General features: G+C 44.7%; 1 protein-coding gene across 3 annotated transcripts; it reads left to right on the top strand.

Moving 5' to 3' along the window:
* Positions 1-4,936: 4,936 nt before the first annotated feature.
* On the top strand, positions 4,937-24,386 carry Flvcr1 (FLVCR heme transporter 1). Of its 3 annotated transcripts, XM_032915075.1 has the most exons (10): positions 4,937-5,750; positions 9,493-9,700; positions 15,761-15,901; positions 18,384-18,451; positions 19,579-19,682; positions 20,174-20,284; positions 20,515-20,620; positions 20,990-21,101; positions 22,033-22,100; positions 22,245-24,386. In XM_032915075.1, the coding sequence occupies exons 1-10, from the start codon at positions 5,034-5,036 to the stop codon at positions 22,314-22,316; spliced, it is 1,707 nt and encodes a 568-aa protein (XP_032770966.1). In that variant the 5' UTR covers positions 4,937-5,033; the 3' UTR covers positions 22,317-24,386. The 3 variants fall into 3 exon arrangements, 2 of the variants coding, with proteins under 2 accessions (XP_032770966.1, XP_032770967.1); XR_004389318.1 differs by lacking the exons at positions 18,384-18,451; positions 19,579-19,682; positions 20,174-20,284; ... (2 more) ...; positions 22,033-22,100; positions 22,245-24,386 and having other exon boundaries at positions 9,493-9,959; positions 15,761-15,871; XM_032915076.1 differs by lacking the exons at positions 15,761-15,901; positions 18,384-18,451; positions 19,579-19,682; ... (3 more) ...; positions 22,033-22,100; positions 22,245-24,386 and adding an exon at positions 10,226-10,342.
* Positions 24,387-25,048: the final 662 nt, after the last annotated feature.

Genomic DNA, 25,048 nt, shown 5'->3' with positions numbered 1-25,048 from the left:
TCAAGGAAGCCCAGCCTAAATCTCCAAAAACAAAAGACTGGGAAGACAAAAGACTGGAACGAATTGACCATAGCCCAGGTGTGTCATTACCAGGCCAGACCGCTCCTTTGTTAGGAACAAAAGATTCCACATGCATCAGCAGGGCTCAGCAGGGGTCAAACCCTGCAAGAAACCCAGAAGGGTCTGACAAGGGGGGTGAAACACTACAGGGGACCCAGGAGGCTCTGACAGTTGTGAGTCACCAAGTGAGAGCTAGGACTGGAACTCAGGTCCTCTTCAAGAGCAAATGCTTTTAACTGCTGAGTCATCTTTCTGACCCTATGATGGACAATTTTAATCTACCAAGAGTGACCTCATTAGAGCTCAAGTGAGCTCACTAAAACTCAAGAAGAATCAAGAGTCTCCTAAGCCTGTGTGAGCTGGTTATAGTAAAACACTGTTTGTCTCATAAGTCAGACATCATATTTAAGAATCTCTCGGAGAATATAAATCACTTGTTTAACCTAAAATGGAATTTAAATGTTTAAAGGAATTTGAAGTTGGTGATTATAGAGCTGGAACAACCCTTGTCACCCTCACAGTGAGGTTAAACAAGTGTGCAATGGCTGAACCCAGATTTGATGTGTAACTCAAAGGTCTAGATGATCAATGTGCTCTCATCACTGACAACTTCAACTGCTGTAAAGGACCGAGAGCAAGAAAAACCACATAGGAGGGAAAACCCTAAGAGTGCTATCCTAGGAATGCAATATATATGCACATAACTAAAATGTCTCATCGAGGCGTGGAAAGTGCACTCAGGAAGGTTTTCATTTCTGGATATCTCCACTGATTTCCACTTCCAACTGGTTTTTCCAAAGTAGAGTAGCATAGTTGCCCCTGCATGGGCAGAGGTGACAGCACAAAGCAAATCTGTCCACTTCCCCACAGAGCATAATGGATCATATGTCTGTCAGCAGGTTCTGATTGCTACCTTATCTTCTGAGTTTCTTAGACCACAGGAAACCTTTGCTCATGAACGGCCACATCACCTCTAATGGTGTCTTAGACCTTGACTCTCATGTGCTGGCCAGATTCCATGTTTCTAAACTGTTACTGTTACAAATTCAAATCTCTACAACTGATAACCCTCATGATATAGTTCAATTTGGTCTTGACTCCTGGCCAGGTGATGCTCCCAGTAGTATCCTTTCCAACAGAGAGTAAGGTTTGTGTTATATTGTACAACCAAACATATGGTATAAAGTATGACTCATGTCACGCTAGTTAATAAGTATCTACCTCAAGAGAGAAATGTCAAGGTTAAGGAAATTGACCAAAATACAAAGAGGCATTTCTGAGTTGTCTTCTTTTTCTGTACTCATTGTTTCTGGAGCTTTGTTGAAGCAGGTGTATGAATTGTATCTAATTCTCCCCTTTGATGGATCTCTTTACTTGTCACAGGGCAACAATGTCAGGAGAAATCTCAAACACCACATAACTCAGCTTTCTAAGAATTCTGTGGAATTCAGAATCATATCCACGACATACCTGTCCAGACAAGTTTGTTAATGCTAGTCAGGGATGATGGGGGTAATTGTGTAGCTGTCCAGGTAAGGAAAACGGTGGTCTGTCCAACTGTTGAGTGCCTCTGATGAAAGGTATATCTTGCTATACAAGGAGCTTGCTACATAAGTCCCTAAGTGCGTCTCTTCAGGAGTACCCTGTAGGCACCCTCCAGGTATGGGTTCTGCCATTTTAAATTCAAATTGAAAGTACTTGATGTGAACATTTGCATGGCAATCCAAGCAGGCTTAGACAAGCTAGGGTCAAACCTAAATTAATAAAAAGAATGAGACAGAAGGAACACTAAGATGTGGGTAGATAGGGGTTGGGGATTTAGCTCAGTGGTAGAGCGCTTGCCTAGCAAGCGCAAGGCCCTGGGTTCGGTCCCCAGCTCCGAAAAAAAAAAAAAAAGGAAAAAAAAAAAGATGTGGGTAGATAACAATGGTGATAACATTTATTGAATATTGATACAGGAAGAGGTCAGGCCCTCCCAGAATGTGTGCTAGCTACTTATCCTTTATTTCCCACAACAGTGTCAGCACTCTCCTCATTTTATAGATGCAGACACACATGCACACACACACATGCACACGTATGCACACATGCATGAGAGAGAGAGAGAGAGAGAGAGAGAGAGAGAGAGAGAGACAGAGACAGAGACAGAGACAGAGACAGAGACTGTGATTATTCTAAGACCATGTAGGCAAAAATTGCAAAAGCTGGCTTCTGAACCCTAGCCTTGAAGCTTGATATTTTACCACCCTACACTAGATGAGTTCCTAAGTAAACTGAGAAACCTACCAAGTACTGTTCAATCTTCTAATCATCACAATGGTTCCAGAAAGGACCCTGACATCCTGTTACAAAACAGCTATGTTAAGTGCTCAAGGTCACACAGCTAGTGAAAACCAAAGGCAGAATTTAGATCTACATAGCCAGCCATGGTGGCACATGCCTTTAATCCCTGCACTCAGAAGGCAGAGGCAGGAGGATCTCTGTGAGTTCCGGGCTAGCCTGATCTACAGAGGGAGTTTTAGGATGGTCAGGGCTATGTAGAGGGACCCAGTCTGGGAAAAAAATATATATCCCTAATACCCACACACACCTACATAGCCTGTCCTTAATTACGATGTTCTTTTCCACTCTTACAGAGTCCCTAGTTAATAGACTTTGTGTATGGTTACAGTGTTATAAACAGAACTTTGTCATGTGCAAGAAGGGCACATGGGAAGGAGAGCAAGAGAGATATAAACATCTGCAGGCAGAATTAGAGCTGATTGGCTATGCCAGAAACCTAGAGAGTTGTCAACCAACCCTTCTTGTTAACAAAAGAGAAGGCAAATGGTCTTTAAGCCCAAGGAACCTAAACAAACAGGAACCCCTGATCCCATGCAGAGACAAGAGGTTACTGGTCAGATCTGGTAAGAGATGATCTCCAATTCTCACTCGATTATAGGGGAATCGTATCTATTATGTTTTGCCAGTTTGGGACTTTCAAAGGGAGGAGTGAGTCTGCAAATAATCTAATGACTGCACAACTACAGAAAGGGGTACAACCTTTAACCCCTGCATCCCCTTTCTGAACAGCTTGGGCTGGGGATGTAGCTCAAGTGGTAGAGGGGCTGTCTGGTATGCAAGCCTTGGGTTTGCCCTCAACACTGCGTAAAACTGAACCTGATGGCACATGCCTGCAATCTCAGTACTGGGGAGGCTGCGCGCGGCAGGAGGATCAGGAGTTCAAGGTTATCCTCTGCTCCTTAGTGAGCTCCTTGGTTTAAGGCCAGTCTAGGTTATAGGAGATTCCATATCAAAAACAAAACACCCAAGTAAATAAAACTTTCCAATGTGATCCTGTTATGTTGGCCAGGCTGCCTTTAAATCTGTGGGCCTGAGCAGCTCTCCTGCCTTAGCCTCCAAGTAACTGGGACTACAGGTATGTGCCCAACTTGAGCATATTTTATTTACTTATTTATTTATTTATTTATTTAGGAGCCTCACCGGCTCTACAGTACCCCCAGACCATTAGCATCTATGAATACTTCAGACAAATTGTGTTCAGCATTAAAAACACAGTTCATATTCCATAAATTCATAAAATAAATGCTTTAAGTACAGATGAAACCCATTGGATTCCTCATTTAGTTATATTTTTTTCATTCAGAGTTTCAGTAATCTAATTCAGTTACTCAATATTCTAATCTAATCCAGTTACTCAGTAATATAAAACAATCTCCAAATTAACATTTACAAAGTCATGTTGGGAAGACTTTACAGAGTTTCTCTATTTTTCTTATCGTGTGTGTGTGTGTGTGGGGCGTCTGTGTGATGGTCGGAGGACAACTCTGTAGGTGCTGAGGAATCGAACTCAAGTTTGCGGGCTTGGCAACACGGGATGTCATACACTGAGCAGTCTCGCTCTATACAGGCTTTATTTTTCTTAAAGAAATGAATTAATTTACAAAATACTCTGTGGAGCTATTCACAACACGGGTGTTATCACCAGTGGCTGCGTCTCCATAGACAAAGCCTTCTCCCTCTGCACCCCTAAACTGTTACTAGTTCCCCTCCTATCTCCCCATGACTGAAGGTTTATGGGCTCAGCCTTGTGCAGGTCCTGGGCAGGCAGCTCTAGCCACTGAGTTCATTAGCACCACAGCCGTGCTTACTGACGAGAGCATCTTTAATCCCAACACTCAGGAAGCAGAGAGGTGATCTCCATGAATTCCTGAATCGGTCAACCTGTCTACACAGAGTCCTGGGCCAGCAGGGCTATATGGTGAGGCCTTGACTAAACAGGGCGGGAGAGTGAGCATATCTTAACACCCAGCTCCCCGTGTTTGCACACACAGCTTCCCAAGGGGTAGCAGCAGTCTGACTTTGTCAGAGGCCCAGTAGGTCCCCGAGGCTTCTGGAGCTGTGTCCTCATCCGGTCCCGGGATGTGCAAGACCACGAACAGCCTACACACAGACTTTGGTCACTGAGGGGGAACAGGAGGCAGGCAGGGGCTGCACCTATCCATCACCTCCTTCAGTCCACTGGATGATGGAAGCGGGCGGGCTTCCAAGCGCAAGCTTCTGAGGAAGCCTCTTTTTCTGGGCGGACGGAAACCCTTTTTGGTGCTCTCCCTCCAAGATAACCCGAGGCTAATCGCTGCAGAACCAGTTCAGAGAATGGCCAGGCCGCTCCAGCAACCACCAAGGAGAAAACGCCTGCCTGGGGCTGTACTTAGGGTCCCATAGCTTGACCCCACCCCTCTCCCGGCAACTCCCTGATTGGCTTTCCGGCCTGCTAAAACGCCCAATGATTGGTTGGGGCTTGTCATACGCGAGACGCGACACCCTAGAGGCGGGGACTGCGGGCGAGAACCCGGCCCAGAGAGCTCAGCTTCACTTAGTCAGCCAGCCGCGCTGGCGGGCGCGCTTCATCCTGTAAGACCTTGAAGCCCGCAAGGCGGGCTGAGGGGCCGCAGGGCGGGGAGCTGGGAGGCATGGCGCGGCCCGATGACGAGGTGGGGCCGGCCGTGGCGCCCGGGCACCCGCTGGAGAAGGGGTACCTTCCGGTGCCCAGGGGCGCCCCGGATGGGGAGGCGTGCGTGGAGCCGCATGACGGGCCTGAGGCGCTGAACGGAGGCCCGGGGCTCGGCCGGCTTGTCGCGGGAGCCCCGGAAGGGCCGCAAACCCTGCTAGCGGCGGAGGAGGAGACCCAGGCCCGGCTGCTGCCCGCGGGCGGCGGGGAGGATGTCCCGTGTCCCGCGCGCCCCCCGCGCACCGCGCTGTCGCCCCGGCGCTTCGTGGTGCTGCTCATCTTCAGCCTTTACTCGCTGGTGAACGCCTTCCAGTGGATTCAGTACAGCAGCATCAGCAACGTGTTCGAGGACTTCTACCAAGTGTCGCCGCTGCACATCAACTGGCTGTCCATGGTGTACATGGTGGCCTACGTGCCCCTCATCTTCCCGGCCACCTGGCTGCTGGACACGCGAGGCCTGAGGCTCACGGCGCTGCTGGGCTCCGGCCTCAACTGCCTGGGCGCCTGGGTCAAGTGCGGCAGCGTGAAGCAGCACCTCTTCTGGGTCACCATGCTGGGGCAGATCCTGTGCTCGGTGGCCCAGGTCTTCATCCTAGGCTTACCCTCCCCCGTCGCCTCGGTATGGTTTGGACCCAAGGAGGTGTCGACGGCTTGTGCCACAGCTGTGCTGGGCAATCAGGTAAAGATTGGAAGGACTAGATACTGGTAGGAAGCCATAGACGGGGCTGGGGCGCCAGTCAGTGTGGATAAAGTGCATACTATAGAAGCGTGAAGACGGAGCTCCAGCACTACGAGAAAATCCGGGCACGGTGGGTGGCTCTAGGTTCTTTTCCCAGTCAGCATTGACAGGTGAGGAGGACAGCTCCCTAGAAAGGACAGCCCAGGTTGCCCTCTGGCCTACACACAGGCGCACACACAGGCAGGCTTGGAAACTTTGATAGTGACACAGATCTCAGGTGTTTTTGTCGCCACTGCAGAAGAAAGGGCTTGAGATCTGGGAGTTTGTTTTCTATGTTAAATGTCCTTGGAACAGCTCTGATTTCATTGTATTAGTATTAGTAGTCAGCCCAGCTTGACACGTACGGAACGCGTATAAGTGAATGTTCAATAAATGTTCTGGTGATAAAGACTTGACAGTATTACTGAGTCCAGCTATTAACCAGCGAGACAGTGGAAGGCACGTCACTGATCATGGAATGGTTAGTGGGTTAATAAACCGAGACTCACTGAAGAAATGATCTTGTTTTTTTCTACCACCATACATTCAAATGCCACTAGGATTCCAGAAGTAATAGTAGGAAAAGGGTTTTTTTGTTTTTTGTTTTTTTGTTTTAAATATTTATTTATTTCATATGACTACACTACAGCTGTCTTCAGACACACCAGAAGAAGAACTGGATCCCATTACAGATGGTTGTGAGCCACCATGTGGTTGCTGGGAATTGAACTCAGGACCTCTGGAAGAGCAGTCAGTGCTCTTAACCGCTGAGCCACCTCTCCAGCCCAGGAAAAGGGTTTTTGTGTGTGCATTATTTATTTATTTGTTTATTTATTTTTATCAGGGTTTCTTCCACTCTATAGGGCAGGCTGGTCTGGAATTCACTGTGTCACCCTGGCAGGCCTCAAACTTGACAATCTCCTTCAGGCTCCCAAACACCATACTGTTACCTTTGCACTTGTTAATTTTAGGCTTGTTATTGTAATTTAAATTTTTGCTAGGGGGCATTTGTGGTACCTGCTGTTTTTGTCATCACTGTAAATAAATGTCACCAATGTAAAAGGTGCTTAGTGTTCATTCAGTTGAAGGAAATCTATTAAATCTATAACCCTTGTTATATATATATATATATATATATATATATATATATTTACATGCAGCTATGCAAACAGAAAATGTTACTTTCTTACTTCAAGTCTCACTTGGGTCAAGATCATGGTTTAAAATGTCCCAAAAGACTAATAAATGTGTGTGCTTATTTTATTAGAGTTACTTCCTTTTTCTAAAAATGCAAAAGAAAGGATCACTTAAACTGTAATTGCTGTGTATCCAAAATAATTTATTACTGATACACACACTGATTAGTTGTTTCTTTACGTTTAGACGACAGATTTTTTTTGTTTTTTTTTTTTTCAGAGCTGAGGACCAAACCCAGGGCCTTGTGCTTGCTAGGCAAGTGCTCTACCACTGAGCTAAATCCCCAACCCTGACAGATGTTTTTTTAAAAGATAATTTTTGTTTCTGAATTATTTTTAAGATAAATGCTTCATTAAGCATAACAAAAATATCAACTCCATTTCTCTGAAGTATTAATTTTATGGATAAGATAATAAGTGGATTATAGGTAGGTGGATTTCCCTCTTCTCAGCATATATCTGGGTCTTCCTATATTCTCCTAAGGGATTCTCATCCCTTCCTTGGCTCCTGTAACTGTAGAATTGTTCATTATGACCAAATACAGACTTTCAGCCTCATTTATGGAACGATCATGCATAATAATATCCAGCAGTTCCTAAGCTCGGTGGCATTAAAGTGAGTTGTGTGCATGTATCCTTAACTTAATATTGTAAGGTTAGAAACTATTAGTTTCTCCATTCAACAGATAGGAAAATCAAAGCTTTAAAGGAATGAAGTAATTTGCCAAAGGTAATAATAGAGCTTGTTCACATATAATGTGTCTGGCTCCTGAATGGTGGCTACTAACTTTCAGGACTCTAGAAAGAACCTTTGAAAAGACAGGCACTTTAAACTTGCCAGTACTTAATATGACTTCGTGTGCTAACGAGTTACAAATCGTTATAATGTGTCTTCTTTGGTTTCTTAAACAATGCCAAACCTGCCCTTGCACAAGGGCCTCTGCAGAAACTTTGGTTCCCTGTGCTTACAATATTCTTCCTGTTCAGATTACATAATTACACAGGGGACTACCCAAGCTCTCTTCAGATTCATTTGTAACACTGAGCAACTTTCTTGATTCCATGTAGAGTTACTCTGTCCCTTTCTTTCTGCATCATTTTTCTCAGTCCCTGTAGCACTTACCACTGTCTCATGTTTATTATTTATATATTTACAAATATATGTTTTATGCTCATTACTGTTTATTTTTCATTTCATTTCCCCAGAGTTTTCCACATTCCTTTGTTATTACTCATTCCACTACTACTATTACTACTACTACTACTACTACTACTACTACTACTACTACTTCTTCTTCTTCTCTCCTCCCCCTCTTTCCCTCCCCCTCCCCATCCCCCTCCCTCTTCCCCTCCCCTTCCCCCGTCCTCCCTCCCAGACAGAGGTGGTTGGGTGAGTGCGTGCTTGAAAACCAGAGGAGAATTTTGGATGCCCTCTCTCACTCTTCACCTTATTCTTTTGGGGAAGGAGTCCCTCATAAACCTGGAATTCAGGTTTTTCAGCTAGGCTGTCACCCAGCAGGCCCTAGGGATCTTCTTGCTCCCACCCCCAGTGTTGTTAAGTACAAAGGTGCACAGGACTATGCCAAGCTTATTATGGGGTGCTGGGATTAGAACTCTGGTGCTCTTACACATTGAGCCATCTTGCCAGCCCCTAACTGCTTTCTATATGGATTTGTCTGTGAGGAATGTTTTCTATAGATGACATTGTAAAATGTGTGACTTTTTGTGTCTGACTTAGTTCTTTACCATGTTTTCCAAGTTCATCATATAGTACTGCATCAATTCTCACATATGAATATAATTCATTGTGTGAACATATTTAATAAACACTTAGGTTATTACCACGTTTTGGATTTGTGAGTGGAGTTATTGTGAATATTTGTGCATAGTTATTTGATTATCTGTTTTTAGTTTTAGGGCATGCACCTACAAGTGGAATTGAAACATCATATTTCAGTTTTGTACTAAACTTGTGAAGAAATTGCCAACTGTGTCCATAATGGCTATATCACTACAGCCTCTCCCATTGTCTTCTGTTCTTACCAGAACTGTTTTGTTCTTATAATTGCATTCGTCCTAGTTGATGTAAGATAGAGTCTCATTGTGGTTTTATTTGTATGCAACAGCTTGGTATTGACCATAAGTACTTCTTTTCCTCAGCTGTTTGTGCGTTTGTGTTTCTTCTTTGAAGAAATGTCTTTTCAAGTCAATGGCCCATTTAATATTGGTATCTTTTTGTGGTTGTAAAGGTTCTTATATTCTGTATGGTAGTTTCTTACTAGGTATGATTTGGGAATATTTCCCTTGTGTTGTGCGAGTGCTTTATTCCCCTATCAGATAGATACAGGGGAGAGGTCTGACAAACATAACAGTTGTGACAAAGACGTTAGAATGGACTTGTTTGGGTTTGCCTTGCACCTTTACACATACTCCTGTTTCCCTTTATGCTCTGTTCAATTCCCACATTGACTCTTTGCTCCCTATTAACAGGACTGTTTGTTTTACAGCTTGGAACTGCAGTTGGCTTTTTGTTGCCACCCGTTCTAGTGCCCAAGACACAGAATAACAACACAGGCCTCCTGGCTGACACACAGAATAGCACAGACCTCCTGGATGACACACAGAATAGCACAGACCTCCTAGCTGACAACATCAGCATCATGTTTTATGGAACAGCATTTGTCTCCACATTTTTATTTTTTTTAACAGTAATTGGTAAGTGAATTGTTTTTTCTAAGACTTAGACAAATGCATGGCAAATATGAGAATAACTAACCCTGGAAGGTTCTGCTGATGGTGTCTCTGATGCTGGTTTTGTTTTGTTCTTACCATGTCTTGCCTGGGTACTGAGTGGAACAGCTCGTGGGATGTGTTAGGGCCCACTATGTGTTTTGTTTTGCTTTGTTTTGTTTTTAACATTCTAAATCATTTAAAGACTAATCAATCCCACTTCTCTTCCTACTAACTCAACAAGGTGAGTGCTCATTTCGGACATGTTGCCTGGCTTCAGTCCCACACTCACGTGTGTGGTGTGTATCCTGTGCTTACCAAGCCTGCAGCTAGTTCTTGTCATGCTTTGAAATGACGCAGATAGGCTACCGCCTTCCCTTTAATAAGAAATTTCCCCAGGGATTCCCAGTTGAAGATTAACTGGGTCTAAAAATGTTAACCTGTAAAAATGATCGTGGGCAGCAACGAGAAGTTCAGAATTTCAAACTGTGGCAACTGTCTGCTTGTTAGGGCCACTTCAGCAAAGCCCGGCTGCTATCATTCATCCCTGAGTCCTCTCGTCTGGCCTGTCTTTTGAAGGAGTCAGTCAGAGTCAGCTGCAAGCAGCCATCACCAGCTTGGAAGAAGCTTTGGGAAGGTCTGCTTTTTTTTTTTTTAAAGTTTAAGGGGAAGCAATTTTGATTTCAGGGGAGAAGATAGGCAAGGCGTATCATATATACACACATATACATCTGCTGCTGTAATCGTAGTAATGCCCATAAGGCACTCGGCATCTCTTAAATGGATTTGGTTAGGAAAAGAACTATGGCGTTCACAGAGCATTTTTTTTAAAATAAACATTTATAATTAAGCTATGTTATAGTTGGAGGTTTTAGATTTACATACTACAGTTTTACCTTGGCTGTAATATCAGTGAAACCTCGTGTTCTATGATCTCAGACATGAGGTTGAGTTTTCAGAGAAACATGATTGCAGGGTAGGTGAGCTGCAGGGTCGGGCACTGAAAGCTCAGCCCACGTCTGCCATTTTCCTAGCATCTGAAGTAAATGACCGTGTGCAGGCGGCTTCTCAGGTTTCAGGTTTGCAGTCCATCAGCGAGTGGTGTGTTTGAAGTGTGCACACTGCTGAGAAAGGACATGGCTTTCTCTTACTGTTCTAGCATTTTAACAAAAGTCTTAAACTAAATCTGTGCAGGTCAGGGGACCTCTTCAGTTCACTTTTCTAGTTGGTACATTTGCTTTGCTTGATAAAGGGAAATATTGCTTATGTACATTTTAGAGAAATGGGTCTCGAACTTACAGTATGTTTAAGTATAAAGTGTCTTTCTTTCAGCCGTTTATATATAATCACATAAACCTCGGGCTTTCTTCCGTCTTACTGAATCTTTAAGTTGAATGTCTCTTCACAGGCGATGAACAATTATATAAGGCATCTTTATAAACAGGGTTGGAGCGATGGCTCAGCAGCTAAGAGCTCCTGCTGCTCTTGCAGAGAACCCAAGTTGTGTTCCCAGCCCCCATGTCATTGGGTGGCTCACAGCCTCCCATAATTCCAGCCACAGGGGATCTGACTTCCTTTTCCGACCTCCATAGGCACTGCATTCACACATACAAATGATTGAAAGTAAAAAATATGTTTAATTAATTAATAAGTAATGGAGAGATGGCTCAATGGTTAAGAGCACTTGTTGCTCTCGTGGAGGACTTGGTTCAGTTCCCAGCATGCACATGTAGCTCACTCACAACCATCTGTAACTTCAGTTCCAGATAATCCAATGCCCTCTTCTGAACCCTGTGGGGACCAGACACTAATGTAGTGCACATACACACATGCAGGGAATTCACTCATGTACATAAAGTAAAATAAAATTTAAAAACGACATCTGTAGTTGAAATTTATCGCACACTATGTATGCTTATGTGTACATTGTTACAAATAGGTTTTTAGTTTTCAAAGTCAGGAAAGGGGTTGGGGATTTAGCTCAGTGGTAGAGTACTTGCCTAGCATGCGCAAGGCCCTGAGTTCGGTCCCCAGCTCCGAAAAAAAAAAAAGAAAAAAAAAAAAAAAGTCAGGAAAAAGAACAACAGAACAGGTGTGACTTGGTTTACTATCTTTCGTAGTTTGAAAAATCGGAGAGCAAGCCATTTACATATGTAATCAGTTATTGATGAAGAGCAAGCCATTTATATACGTAATCAGTTATTGATGAAGAGCAAGCCATTTATATACGTAATCAGTTATTGACGAACTTGCGGCTGATATATTGAGAATGGGCTTGGACTGGGCATGTGAAGACAGTGGGATAAGAAAGGCTGACTTTCAAGTATGTTTTAGTGCTCTACAGTTTTAACCTTGTGACTGGAGACATAGTGTAAAAGCAAGAAAAGAATTAGTTATGATGCCACATACTATAATCCCAGCACTTGGGAGGTGGAGGCAGGAGGATCGGGAGTTCAGGGTCATCCTTGGCTACATAGCTAGTTCAGGGCCAACCTGGACTACATGAGACCCTGTCCCAGAAATAAAAGACAAACAAAAAATGTAAGATAATATTCAACCATCGTGTGGGAATTGTGATGGTAAATAGCCGACTCTTGTCATCGTACTCAAATATTTTCTGTGGAAGGAAACTGAATTTGAAAATTCTTACTTAAATCTCCTTAGTAGAAGTGAGCTTACATCTGTCTAAATTCTACTGATAAGTAAAAATTCGACCAAATCCATATAATTAATGGACACAAATTTTGAGCGGGGCGGTATGCATTGAACAGGTATACATCAGCCTCCCTCCAAGACTTTTTTTTTTTTTTCCTTTTCTTTTTTTCGGAGCTGGGGACCGAACCCAGGGCCTTGCGGTTGCTAGGCAAGCGCTCTACCACTGAGCCAAATCCCCAATCCCCCTCCAAGACTTTCTTAAAGGTCCACTTTGTGTAACCCTCTTCCTCGTCCTCATGGGGTGTGCATGTGAATAGAACCTGCCCGGGGTTCCTAGGAACTAACCCTGGCCGTCACTGAGTCCACCCTCACTTCTGAGTCCACCCTCACTTCTCACTCTTCAAGGATTCTCACCTCTCACATTGGCCGGGAGATATGTGCCGTAGTGTGGCTGAGTGTGCACTGCCTATGTTGGTTCTTATTAGCCCTCAGGATCCTTTGAGGAAAGTGTCACACTTATTCCCAGCTTGCTGAAGTTCACATCCGTAAGGGAAGTGTACCTTGCCTCATATCACTGTGAGTAAACAAGCTGGGTCAGATTTAAGTCGGCATCTGTGAGCTGCCGTGTATGCAAACTAGCCGCAGCCGCTTGCCCGCCCCGTTCTCGAATGACAACCCGGAGGCTATTTATGTGTGAATAAATGCCTAGGTCGTGAGCTTGGGCTTCTTCCCTGACTGGCATGTAACTTATGTAACCCGTGTATTCTATTCTGTGTGTGCCACGTGGTTGGTCACCTCTCCTCAGTTCATAGGTCCTTCAGGGGCAAAGCCTTTCCATGCCTGACTCTATCCTAGAGTTCCTGTCTTTCTACCAGGAGTCCCACCTCTTGTTTCCTGCCTGTTTACTAATAAGGCCATCGGCTTCTTGTTAACTGGTGATGCTTCCACACAATACGTAAGAGAGTCTCTACAAAAACCATCATTTTAACTTTTACATGCCCTTAGTTTTTGTTTCAATTCAAATATCCTCTTAGAAAATGATAATGTTCTTAAATTTAAAATCTGTTCGCGTGCATCAGCTCTCAACTATGTGGTTTAACTCGGGGGTATCAGTTAAAAACCTGAGTCCCAACATCAAGAGCTATAGCAGTAAAAACATTTAATTTAATATTAGTCTACTTAATCATAAGAATGTGTAGACTAGATTTGTAATCGTACCTTTGATTCTTCTACTCGAGCTGTCTACACGGCTATAAAATGATATTTTACTTAGCCTATAAGTAACTCAATCTCTTGGGCAAAGTCTGATTTTTTAAAACTGAAAATTGTATTTACTATGTGTTTTTGATCTCTATGTAGTCCTGGCTGTCTAGAGCTCACTGTGTAGCCCCGACTGTCCTAGAACTCACTGTGTAGCCCTGGCTGTCCTAGAACTCACTGTGTAGCCCTGGCTGTCCTAGAGCTCACTGTGTAGCCTGGCTGTCCTAGAACTCACTGTGTAGCCCTGGCTGTCCTAGAACTCACTGTGTAGCCCTGGCTGTCCTAGAACTCACTGTGTAGCCTGGCTGTCCTAGAACTCACTGTGTAGCCCCGGCTGTCCTAGAGCTCACTGTGTAGCCCCGACTGTCCTAGAGCTCACTGTGTAGCCCCGACTGTCCTAGAGCTCACTGTGTAGCCCCGACTGTCCTAGAACTCACTGTGTAGCCCTGGCTGTCCTAGAACTCACTGTGTAGACCAGCCTCTGCCTCTCAAGTACTAAAGATGTGACTACCACATCCCCCGTTAAACATTCTTCAGAAGACACGATTGTCTTTGGTGTAGCAGTTGCTAATTATAAAATTTTACATTCTTTGTGTAACCTTTATAGCAACTTGTCACTTTAATGAATGAGAACCAAAAACAGACTTACGGTAAGACAGGTTAGTGGGGGAATTCACACGTGTTCTTTCCAGTAAGACAGCGTATGATGTGTGCGTGGTCACGTACAGTGATTTAGTGATCTTCACACGGTGTAGGGCTTTGAACTGTCCCAGAAGGCTGGTTCTTTATCATTCAAGGAGCCCAGTGAATGCAGTGCTCTTGAAGCTTTCACCTAATGTCAGCTTGAGAGTAATTGCTATTTAAATTTAGTAATTGTTTTATTGGCGCAGAGTTTTAGTAGGGAGAAAAGTTTGCATTTCAAATGGGAAGTGAAAGGCCTATTTCCTGCTTCTGGGTAGCGGCTCCACAATGAACACTCATAGACAGATGGCCTTTCTTTCCTCCTTTTTTTCTTCAGAATCTGACTTTCCAACAAAGGGTAGCTGGGTAGGCTCAGGTTTCCAGGAGATAGCCCACCTCTCTGACTCTAAAGGATGACACCTGTACTCAGAAAGTAAATCTAAGTGGAGTTAAAGACCAGTGAGGATCACTTTTATTTTGTACAGATTTTTATTTGGTTCATTTTGACTTACTGTGCTGTAGTAAGTTAAACCTAGGAAAGAGATTTAGGGCTTGCTGGAGACTCGGGACCACTTATTTACAATCTAAAACCTTGATTTACTACTGTGAAAGTGTCGTATTACCTATGCTAATAAAAAGGAATGTCTCTACCCGACTAGGATAGAGACTTGCAGGACAGACACGGGGCCTTCTAACAGTGCAAGCGTCAGATAGGGAGAGAAGAAGAGGAAGAATTTCATCAGTTAAAGGCTTGTGTCTACCCAATGTAAGGAGGCTACAAATATCTATGAGTTCTGTCTCTTTTTGAATTAGTTCTGAGCTCTGAAAGAAAGGTGTACTTAGTTTGGTTTTAGTTACCTCATACATAGTGGGTTTTTTGTTTTTTTTTTTTTAAATTTTCTATTCTTATCAACAAATAGAGAAATGACCCATTACACTTTTGCGGGAGTTATAAGGACCATTTCTTCCTTTCCCAGTGACTTTCAAGCATGGCACGCACACCTGGGATCTGTGGTAATGGAGACATGGTTGTAGGAAAACCTCTTGATACCTGAAAAGGTCACTGATTTGAAGCACTTATATCTCCCAAGTGACTGAATATAAAATTCACATCCTTGCCGGAGCAAACATTGACCTTGGTTAAGTACACATGGAGGAGTCAGTGGTCGAAGGTGGTCTCATTGCCTGGGGGTTTAGTCAGCTCAGATGAACTGGCCAAATCTCTGAGTTTCAGTTTGGAGAGCTAAGAGGATAATGCCGAGTTATTTTCCACTTAGAAGTCAGTTTAGATAAAAAACAACTTCACCATCAAAGACTTTTACTACATCTTTAGTCCTAAGCTGAATCGTGTCCTCTCATTGAGAAAGATGCCTGTGCCTAATGATGTGGGGTGTGTGGTGTACTGGACGTAGGTTGGTCACCTGTGATCCCTTCCGTGCATGTGTCCAGCATTCAAGGAGAGGCCTCTGCTGCCACCGAGTCAGGCGCAGGCAGTTCTTCGAGACAGCCCCCCTGCGGAGTACTCCTATAAGACTTCTATCTGCAACCTGTTCAGGAACGTCCCCTTTGTTCTTCTGCTGATCAGTTATGGTAAGTGGTCTTGTGTTTCCACTGGCGACCTCTGAGCGCTGTAGACTCTTTCTACTGAAACATTAATGAGATTGGTTTGTGAACTCCGTAGAATAGTTTGAACATAAGTCTTGGGATTGTTTTATGTGCTATGTGCTTTTTTGAGTCCTGGTGGAGTGTAACATCCAGAATGTAGAAGTTGTACTTGCAGACACATGGAGAGAAAGCCACTCTTGTGTTTAAGAGTAAAATCTTAGAGTCAACTGTAGTCTTATGTTAAAGAGTGAAAGCCTGGCAGGGGGTGTTAAATGTCTTTTGAGACGACAGCAGGTACCTGATCCGAAATATGTTTACACCATGGACACAGTAGAGAACACCAGTGAACTCCAGTAAGAACTCCCTGGGAGCCACAGAACCATGTGCAGATGAGTACCACTTATGAAGTTTACACACAGAATAAATCTAATTGTTCATGAATACACACATGAAATAAAAATACCTGATGAAGATAGGGGAACCTTTGGAAAAGAAAGAATTAAGGAAAGGAGTCTGAACCAGAGACGGCACAATGTTAATGTCTGACAGAAACCGGCAGTGAGGAGTGCACGATTCTCTGTCATCTTCGTGCACCTTTATATTTAATATAAAAGGGGATGAAATAGTCAGTGTAGACCTCGGGTAGGTTACCAGTCTAGCACCTTGCACCTGGGAGGGAAGGCACACACACCAGGGTTTGAGATGACATGTGTGATTCCCAATAGTCACCTGTTTTACTTTTTTTCCTGTGTTCTTTTATTCTCGTATGAATTATCTTGTAAGTCCTGACACAAGGGTTAGTTTTCTGAAGGAAGCATTCTGTTGTGACTTTAATGGTGAGGGGCTTTTCCTCTCTGAAGATTTGTTGTTGTAGTTTAGTCAGGGTGTGGTGCTAGGAATCAAGCCAAGAGCTTTGTGCACACTGGACAGATGCTCAGTCATTGAGCCCTGTTTTATTTTTAACCACGACCGGCTGCAGCTGATGATAAATGTGGAGTAAATGTGGCCTGGATGGTGGCCATGTGCACAGCCACCTGTGGAGGTGAGGTGTGTGGAGGTGGGGTGTGTGGAGGTGGGGTGTGTGGAGGTGGGGTGTGTGGAGGTGAGGTGTGTGGAGGTGGGGTGTGTGGAGGTGGGGTGTGTGGAGGTGAGGTGTGTGGAGGTGGGGTGTGTGGAGGTGGGGTGTGTGGAGGTGGGGTGTGTGGAGGTGGGGTGTGTGGAGGTGGGGTGTGTGGAGGTGGGGTGTGTGGAGGTGAGGTGTGTGTGGAGGTGAGGTGTGTGGAGGTGAGGGTGTGGAGGTGGGGTGTGTGGAGGTGGGGTGTGGGGAGGTGGGGTGTGTGGAGATGAGGTGTGGGGTGAGGTGTGGAGGTGGGGTGGGGGTGGGGTGTGGGGAGGGGGTGTGGGGTGGGGTGTGTGGAGGTGGGGTGGGGGGGGGGTGTGTGGAGGTGGGGTGTGGGGAGGTGGGGTGTGTGGAGGTGGGGGGGGGGAGGTGTGGGGGGGGGTGTGGGTGGGGTGTGGGGTGGGGTGTGGGTGGGGTGTGTGTGTTGTGTGTGTGGGGGGGGGGGTGGGGGAGGGGGTGTGGGGGGGTGTGGGGGTGGGGGGGGGGGAGGGGGGGTGTGGAGGTGGGGTGTGGAGGGTGGGGTGTGTGGGGGGGGAGTGTGGGGGGGGTGTGGGAGGTGGGGGTGTGGGGGTGGGGTGTGTGGAGGTGAGGGTGTGTGAAGGTGGGGTGTGGAGGTGGGGTGTGGAGGTGGGGTGTGTGGAGGTGGGGTGTGTGGAGGTGGGGTGTGTGGAGGTGAGGTGTGTGGAGGTGGGGTGTGTGGAGGTGCAGTGTGTGGAGGTGGGGTGTGTGGAGGAGTATGGTCCACAGCACAGTTACCTGTGGAGATGAGGTGTGTGGAGATGTATGGTCCACACACTGTATGGTCCACATGCCTGAATCAAAATGGTGTGTTGTCACAAATCCTATTTTCCATTTTCTGTTGCTACAACAAAGTACCCAGGGTTGGATATTTTATAGAGAAAAGAGGTGTATTCATCTCATGTCTTTGGAGGATGAAAGTTCAAGACCAGTGAGCTCCATCTGCTCAGCCTCTGGTGAGGAGGGGTGGAATTTGACTTCACGCCCATGTGTTTGGTGGCCTTATTTCATAAAAGCCTCCTCAACCAATGACTGACTACTCCGTAAGACACAAATGAACCTCTCTGAGGAGCGCTGTGCCTCTCTCCTTGCTCTAGTTACCACCTCTCGACGGTTCCGTCACCTTTGATTGACCTGTACAGGAGATCACAATTCTAGCACAGATCTCTCGTAAACCTAGTGATAAGTCCATCTGTCTGCTTTCTGACAAGGAGTAGTGTGGTATTTGTCTTCACAGGCTGACAACATTGCATATTATACATGTTGTCAAGGATTCTGTGTTGTTTCACCGAATGGTGAGCTTAACCTCTTTTTTCTTTTTCTTTGTAGGTATAATGACTGGAGCATTTTATTCAGTTTCAACGTTATTAAATCAGATAATATTGACACATTATGAGGTAAGCTTTTGTCGTTGTTGCTGTTTTCTGAGACAGTCTTGCAGTGAAGCATTGGTTAGTCTGAAACTCACTGTGTAGACCAGGCTGGCCTGGAACTTGAAGTGACTGCCCTGCCTCTGTCTCCCCAGACAAGTTTCTGCTTTTATTTTGTATGCTTGGCTAAGACTTTTTCTTTAACAATATGATTCACATTAGCATGGTCCTAAAGCGAAGGACCGTGGCCTCGTTGTTGTAAACATTGATGTCTGCTTCTAGAAATGCAGTATTCCATCTAAAAATCAAAGTGGAAAAAGCTGAAGGAAGCAGATTTGGGGGACAGAAGGCAGGCGGGTCTCACGGTTACAGCAGAGAGCCCAGGGTGGCTCACGTGACTCCATTCCAGTTTCTGTGGATCCTGGGCTTAGTGCACAGTCACTGTCTCCCATGCTTTTTACTAAGCACACCTAATCCAATCTGTAAAATGCATATTGAAAGTAAATAGTATAAGCATTGTGGCAAGACTTTAAGTCGGGTCTATGGAAAAGCACAAAACCTTATAAGGAGTATAAGCCTCGGGGTCAAGGTCTGCGGCCTCTTGGTTTAATAGGAGCCAGCGCTCCTACCGTGCTCTGCACATGTGTAAATAAATGGTTTCAGAGTCCTCCTGACAGGTAAGCATAGCCACAGAGGGCCCAGGACGTGTGTCCTTTTCTCACATTTATCTATCTGTCTGTCTATCTATCTTTATTTATTTAATGTATGTGAGTACACTGTCACTCTCTTCAGACACCAGAAGAGGGCATCGGATCTCGTTACAGATGGTGGTGAGCCACCATGTGGTTGACTGGGATTTGAACTCAGGACCTCTGGAACAGCAGTCGGTGCTCTTAACCACTGAGCCATCTCTCCGGCCCCTTCTTTCATTGTTTTGTATCTTGTTTTGTTATTGTTGCTGTTGTTTTAAAATAGAATGCCTTCAATAAACCACCCTCCCCACACCCCCAGTTCTAGCCTGTGTATGTAATGAGTCTTCCTACTGTGCTTGATACCATGTTTATGATTATCTTAGTTGGCTGTGTAAATGTATGGAAAGATGAGCTATCAGTTTAAACCAGAAATACCTGACCATCTCCTGCAAATTGTCTTAGGGAGAAGAAGTGAATGCTGGAAGGATCGGGCTAACACTGGTGGTCGCTGGGATGGTGGGCTCTATTCTTTGTGGCTTATGGCTGGATTACACCAAAACCTACAAGTAAGTTACAGCAGGCATGTGCACAGCATGCGAGTGAGCGAGACAGGGTTTCCTAGGTAGCTCAGGCTGGCCTGGAGCTCAGGCCTCATCCTGCCCCCGCTGTCCAGCTGCCAGGCTTAAGAGGCACCACAATGTCTGAGTAAGACTTGGAGCAAACCTTGCAATGATCTACCTGCGTTCTCTTTTTACTGGTCATAGTCATTTCACCCTGGAAAGTGAATGCCTTGCAAACCTTCCACTCCTATCCTTTGTGGGTTGTTTCTATCTAAAAAGAGCCCTCCCTGAGAAGCACCAGGCTCCTGACTGACTTTATCTTGTCTTTTTTACATTGCAAACTAAAAACAAAAAGTTTTTTCTATGGAAAAATTATTGTTGAGCTAGCTACATTATTTACAGATTAAAAAGCTGGCTTGTCTTTCTGAGGAGAGAGTAGTGTCCAGCTGTATTATTCTCTGCAGAGGGAACCACTAATGGCTCTGTCTTTGTTTCAGGCAGACAACTCTGATAGTGTACATTTTGTCTTTCGTTGGAATGGTCATATTTACTTTCACACTGAAACTCGGGTACATCATCGTGGTGTTTTTTACTGGTGGGATCCTTGGGTAAGTGTCAGGTGACACCCTGCTTCCATCATTCTGAAGGAGGGAAAAGGCCTTCCAAAGGCCTTGTGATATTGTAACTCAGTTCCATCATATACATATAAATATGCTGTTCCTCGGAACTATAACAAAAAAGGTTAAGCTCATTTTGGTATGTGGCTGGTGAAAATAGGTGAGCTTGTCTGTCCAAGTGGCTGCCCTTCTCATAACCTGCCTGTCTTGTGCTCTCGTAGCTTCTTCATGACTGGCTACCTCCCCCTGGGCTTTGAATTTGCTGTGGAGATCACTTACCCTGAGTCTGAGGGCACATCCTCGGGGCTCCTCAATACTGCTGCACAGGTAATCTTTTGCTTCCTCTAAACAGTTAACCAGGTAGCAGTCGCCAGCACTTGAGAGGTAGAGGCCAGAGGACCAGGAGTTCAAGGCCAGTCTCAGCTATATAGTATGTTTGGGGCCAGCCTGGGCTACGTGAGACTCTGTCTCAAAAAACAGAACAAACAAACCCACAAAACCCAAGGTGATTAGTGTACATATGGTCAGTGAACAGTGAACCTGACCTGACTTTGTGTTAATATTCCTACTGGTCAGTGGTTGTTTCTAGAAGCTAGAAATCAGAAAACCAGATCATAAAGGAAGTCTGTTTGGGGAAAGTGTACTTGCTTTAAAACAGCAAACTCAATGAAAATGATTTCATATATTTTATGTTAGATATTTGGAATCTTGTTCACATTGGCTCAAGGAAAGCTCACAACGGACTATAATCCAGAGGCAGGAAACATTTTCCTCTGTGCCTGGATGTTCGTCGGCATCATTTTAACAGGTAAGTGCTGAGAGTGTGCACCGCGTTGTCTGTGTTCAGTTTTGTGCGTTGGGGCTTCGGGGGTTTGAGAGCTCAGGTTAAACACGAGACAAGAAGGCTGGGCGTGGTGGTGCATGCAGCACTCAGGAGGCAGAGGCAGGCAGATCTCTGTGAGTTTTGAGGCCAGACTGCTCTTCAGAGTGAGCTCCAGGACAGCCAGGGGTTACCCTGTCTTGAAAATCAAAACCAAAAACAAACAAAAAGGAGATAGAATCAGGACTCAGTTTCCTCCGGATGTGAGTCTTTCCTTTCGTTGTGATGGCTCCAAACTTAGTACCATTTACTCTGCGTAAAAGGCAAAACTGGGGCTGGAGAGACAGAGCCCGGCACCCAGGTTCAATTCCCAGCGCCCAAATAGTATCTCACAGCACTCTAGTTCCAGAGGATCCGATGCCCTCTTCTGGCCGTTTCTGGCACTGCACAGGCATTCATGCACACACCCGTATATGGAAAATAAAATAATCTTTTTGAAAACCTTTTTAAAAATCATATAATTTACCTCATTTGTGTGTGTGTGTGTGTGTGTGTGTGTGTGTGTGTTTTTCATCACCTTCCGCTTGGACATACGAGCGTCTTAGACCTCCCGGCCCAGAACTGTATTCCCATTGTACATACCTATGTCTCTTGAATTTTCTATTTGAGTTAACTAGCGCTCTTGTCCACTCAGCTGCCGGAATGAGGAAATTCAGCAGTCATCCATTTTCCTTCTGGTTACTACGTCCTATTACTCACATCCTGTATTTGTTAGCTGAGGGGAGGCATAATCAAATCAGAGGCTGAGGTCTTTCCTCGGTGCCACGGTGCTGTTGAATATTTTGTCCCTCGTATGAAATGTTATAAGATAAAAGAAGAAGGTGTCAGCTTATAGTAACTCTCGGTGCTTCCATTTTAGCATTGATCAAGTCTGATCTGAGAAGACACAACATAAACACCGGGCTCACAAACAGTGACGTTAAAGCTGTAAGTAACAGATACTTTTACGGCTGCACTCTGGGTATACAGGGGATAAATGGGAAGCATTTCTTTATAGCCGATTCGACAACTGACTGTTAAATAGCATAATTCTGTTGCGGTACATCTCCTCGCTGTCAATTATTTTTACAGGTACCAGTTGATAGTCTGATAGATCAAAAACCAAAAGCGATGGTGTCTGTACAGTTGGAGTCTTCACTCTGAGGAAGGGAAGGCCGCTGCCTCTCAACATGGGGATGTGGCGTCGTCTGTGGGCAGCTGTGTGAGTTGTGAGACACTTGAAAATTATCGGATGAATTCCGAATATTATGTTGATTTGGGCAATAATTTTGCTTAAAGTGCTCTTGCTCACCTCGTGTTAACACTCCCGTTCACGTAATACGGTCTATTTTCAGTCGTGTGTTGTGTACCTGAAAGTAACATTCTTGACATTTTTTTCAGGATGCTTTGGTGTTTTTTATGGGAGTCTAGTTCCTGTAAGACATGGGGGTGCACAATTCACACACAAACATATCCAGTATATTATCCCCAGTCAGTTATCACCTCACTGTACTGACACGTCAGGGTCACAGTGTGAGCGCAGAATACCACTCGGACAGGGCTGGGGTCGAGGTTCCCATGCCTCATAGCTTGTTGTACAGTGTACTGTGACACTTTCTGGCCCATAAAAACAAACAAACAAACAAACAAGACAGTTCTATGCACAGACTAAGTTCATTATTCTCCAGTTAGCCAGGGAGCTGAGACACACAGAGGTCCTCTGAGGTCCTCGCTCTGCTGCCCTCATGCAGATAATGCGAATGCAGCACAACTTGGAATAGCAGCTTTACACCCGTTGTCCATTTTCACTCTCTTAAAAGAAACTTTCATCCCCTGTGCTCCGGGATAGCTCATGTTTCTTATGTCACACCTATATTTTGCCTTGAAGATGCCTAAGATAAGGAAGTCTGTGATAACTTCAGAGAGCCCACACATCTCCATTCTGTGGAGAGCCCTTGACATCCTAGCTGCTGTGTTCCAGGATCATCCCTCTGACCACTGTTTTTGAGGACTGCCAGCTTTCGCACATGTTCCATGAATGCCGGGAACGGGTTCTGCTGCACCACAGAGTGTGTGCACTCGGTACTCTATGGACACTCTCTTAACACACTCAGGACAAGGCGAATGGGACCAAGTGTATTTTCACAGTGCCTGCCACTGTGTCCTGTTTACAGCAAGAATTAAATGTCTTTGATGTTTTGACTCTTAAGCTTATGTTCATGACATTTGATCAACCATACTATTTACGTAGTGTGATTTTGTGAATTTTACAAAAAATTTACATAATATAAAAGTGCACATAGAAGAGATAATCATGTAATGAATATGGTGGAGCAAATGCAGCTTTGATTTAGGCAAAGCATGCATTGATTTGTCTTGGTATTATATTATTCTCTTTTATCAATTACTATAAATTATGTGGAATTTGACACTGGATCACTCAGGATCAGGAATTCTGGTTTTGTGTCCTGGCATGCTCCTGCCTTGGTAACTCGGGACACACCATTTACCCTCTCTGAGAGGCAGCATTTTCCTGATCCATGAAATAATGCGTTCACACTGATCTCAAAGATCTTTTTAAAATACTGTCAATCATCACGAAGCAAACCAAATCACTGTACCACAGGAATTCAGTCAGTCTGTAATGGTTCAGGCAGGACCTGCATCGTCAACAGTTTCTTCGGTGTTGATGTCAGAGGTTACAAAGGACCAAAAATGCACTGTCTCCCCCAGCTGTTTCTATTTTTAAATTGACAGTGTTGTTTACGGTAATCATAGACATGTTAGCTCCTGACGCTTTGAACAAGTTACAGATGCCAGTTGGAATACTTAATGTCTGAAGTATATTCTTGTTTTGTCTTTCATTGTTTGGAACAGGGACAAAGTGTGATGTAATAATGCAAAAAGAATTGATGATATTCTCAGTGTTTTAAGTGGTAATGTATTAGGGAAGACTTTGATACAATTCTGTGTGTAGGTTTAGAAGTAGCAGTTGTCACCGCCTGTGTCCGCTTTAGTCAGAAGCTGCTGCATCTGTAAATGCTGTGACATAGCTTTTGTCTTGAGGATATCGGAGGAATAGCATTGAAAATGTTTATGCAGTAACTGGAATGGCACCTGTGTCTGATGTCATCATCCCTGTTCTTATTTTTGCTATTTTTTATAATTTCTTTATGTGCCTGTTCTTCATTATTTCATACTTAAAATAAATTTATTTTTTTAATGCTAACTTTATATGCCTTTTAAAAACAAGTCGTGGTGTCTGGTGTGTGTGTGAAGTTAGAAAACGCTCATCTGATCTTAGAGTCAGCCATAGAAGGAAACAAGTCCACTGTTAATCAGTACTCGATAGAAAATAAAATGTCTTATTCACTTAAAAAATACTGTAAAAGGCTCAGCAGTTAGGAGTGTACCCTGCTCTTGTAGAGGACCTGAGTTTTGTTTCTAATATTCACATCTGGCATGGTCACAACTGTTCCAGGATCCACCACACTCTTGTGGCCTCCAAGGGCAACTGTGCTCATGTACACATGCCCCCACACATGGGACCTGGCTTTCAGGATGGCGAGAAGACAAGAAGGAACTGATGTGTAGGGCAGGTGAATCCACAGCAAATGTCAGAGCCTTCAAATCCCTAGCTAGGCTGAACTGTGGTACCGGCGCTTCTCTCCTAAAAAGTTGTCAGTAAAGCCTGGAGGGGATGCCAGAGAGGTGGCTCAGTGGCTGTCTGAGGGTCTCACTGCTGTGAGCAGACACCATGGCCAAGGCAACTCTTAACAAGGACAGCATTTAACTGGGGCTGGCTTACAGGTTCAGAGGTTCAGTCCATTATCATCAAGGCAGGAGCATGGCAGCATCCAGGCAGGCATGGGGCAGGAGGAGCCGAGAGTTCTGCA

This window comes from Rattus rattus, chromosome 10, assembly GCF_011064425.1.
Source record: "Rattus rattus isolate New Zealand chromosome 10, Rrattus_CSIRO_v1, whole genome shotgun sequence".
NCBI lineage: Eukaryota > Metazoa > Chordata > Mammalia > Rodentia > Muridae > Rattus > Rattus rattus.
This window is presented reverse-complemented; position numbering and strand designations above follow the sequence as displayed.

Bases quoted from the DNA above. Each gene is read 5' to 3' on its own strand.
- Flvcr1 (XM_032915075.1), top strand. From the start codon at position 5,034: ATGGCGCGGCCCGATGACGAGGTGGGGCCGGCCGTGGCGCCCGGGCAC. The intron at 5,751-9,492 runs GTAAAGATTGGA...TTTGTTTTACAG, and splicing joins CAGCTGTGCTGGGCAATCAG to CTTGGAACTGCAGTTGGCTT. The intron at 20,621-20,989 runs GTAATCTTTTGC...ATTTTATGTTAG, and splicing joins TCCTCAATACTGCTGCACAG to ATATTTGGAATCTTGTTCAC.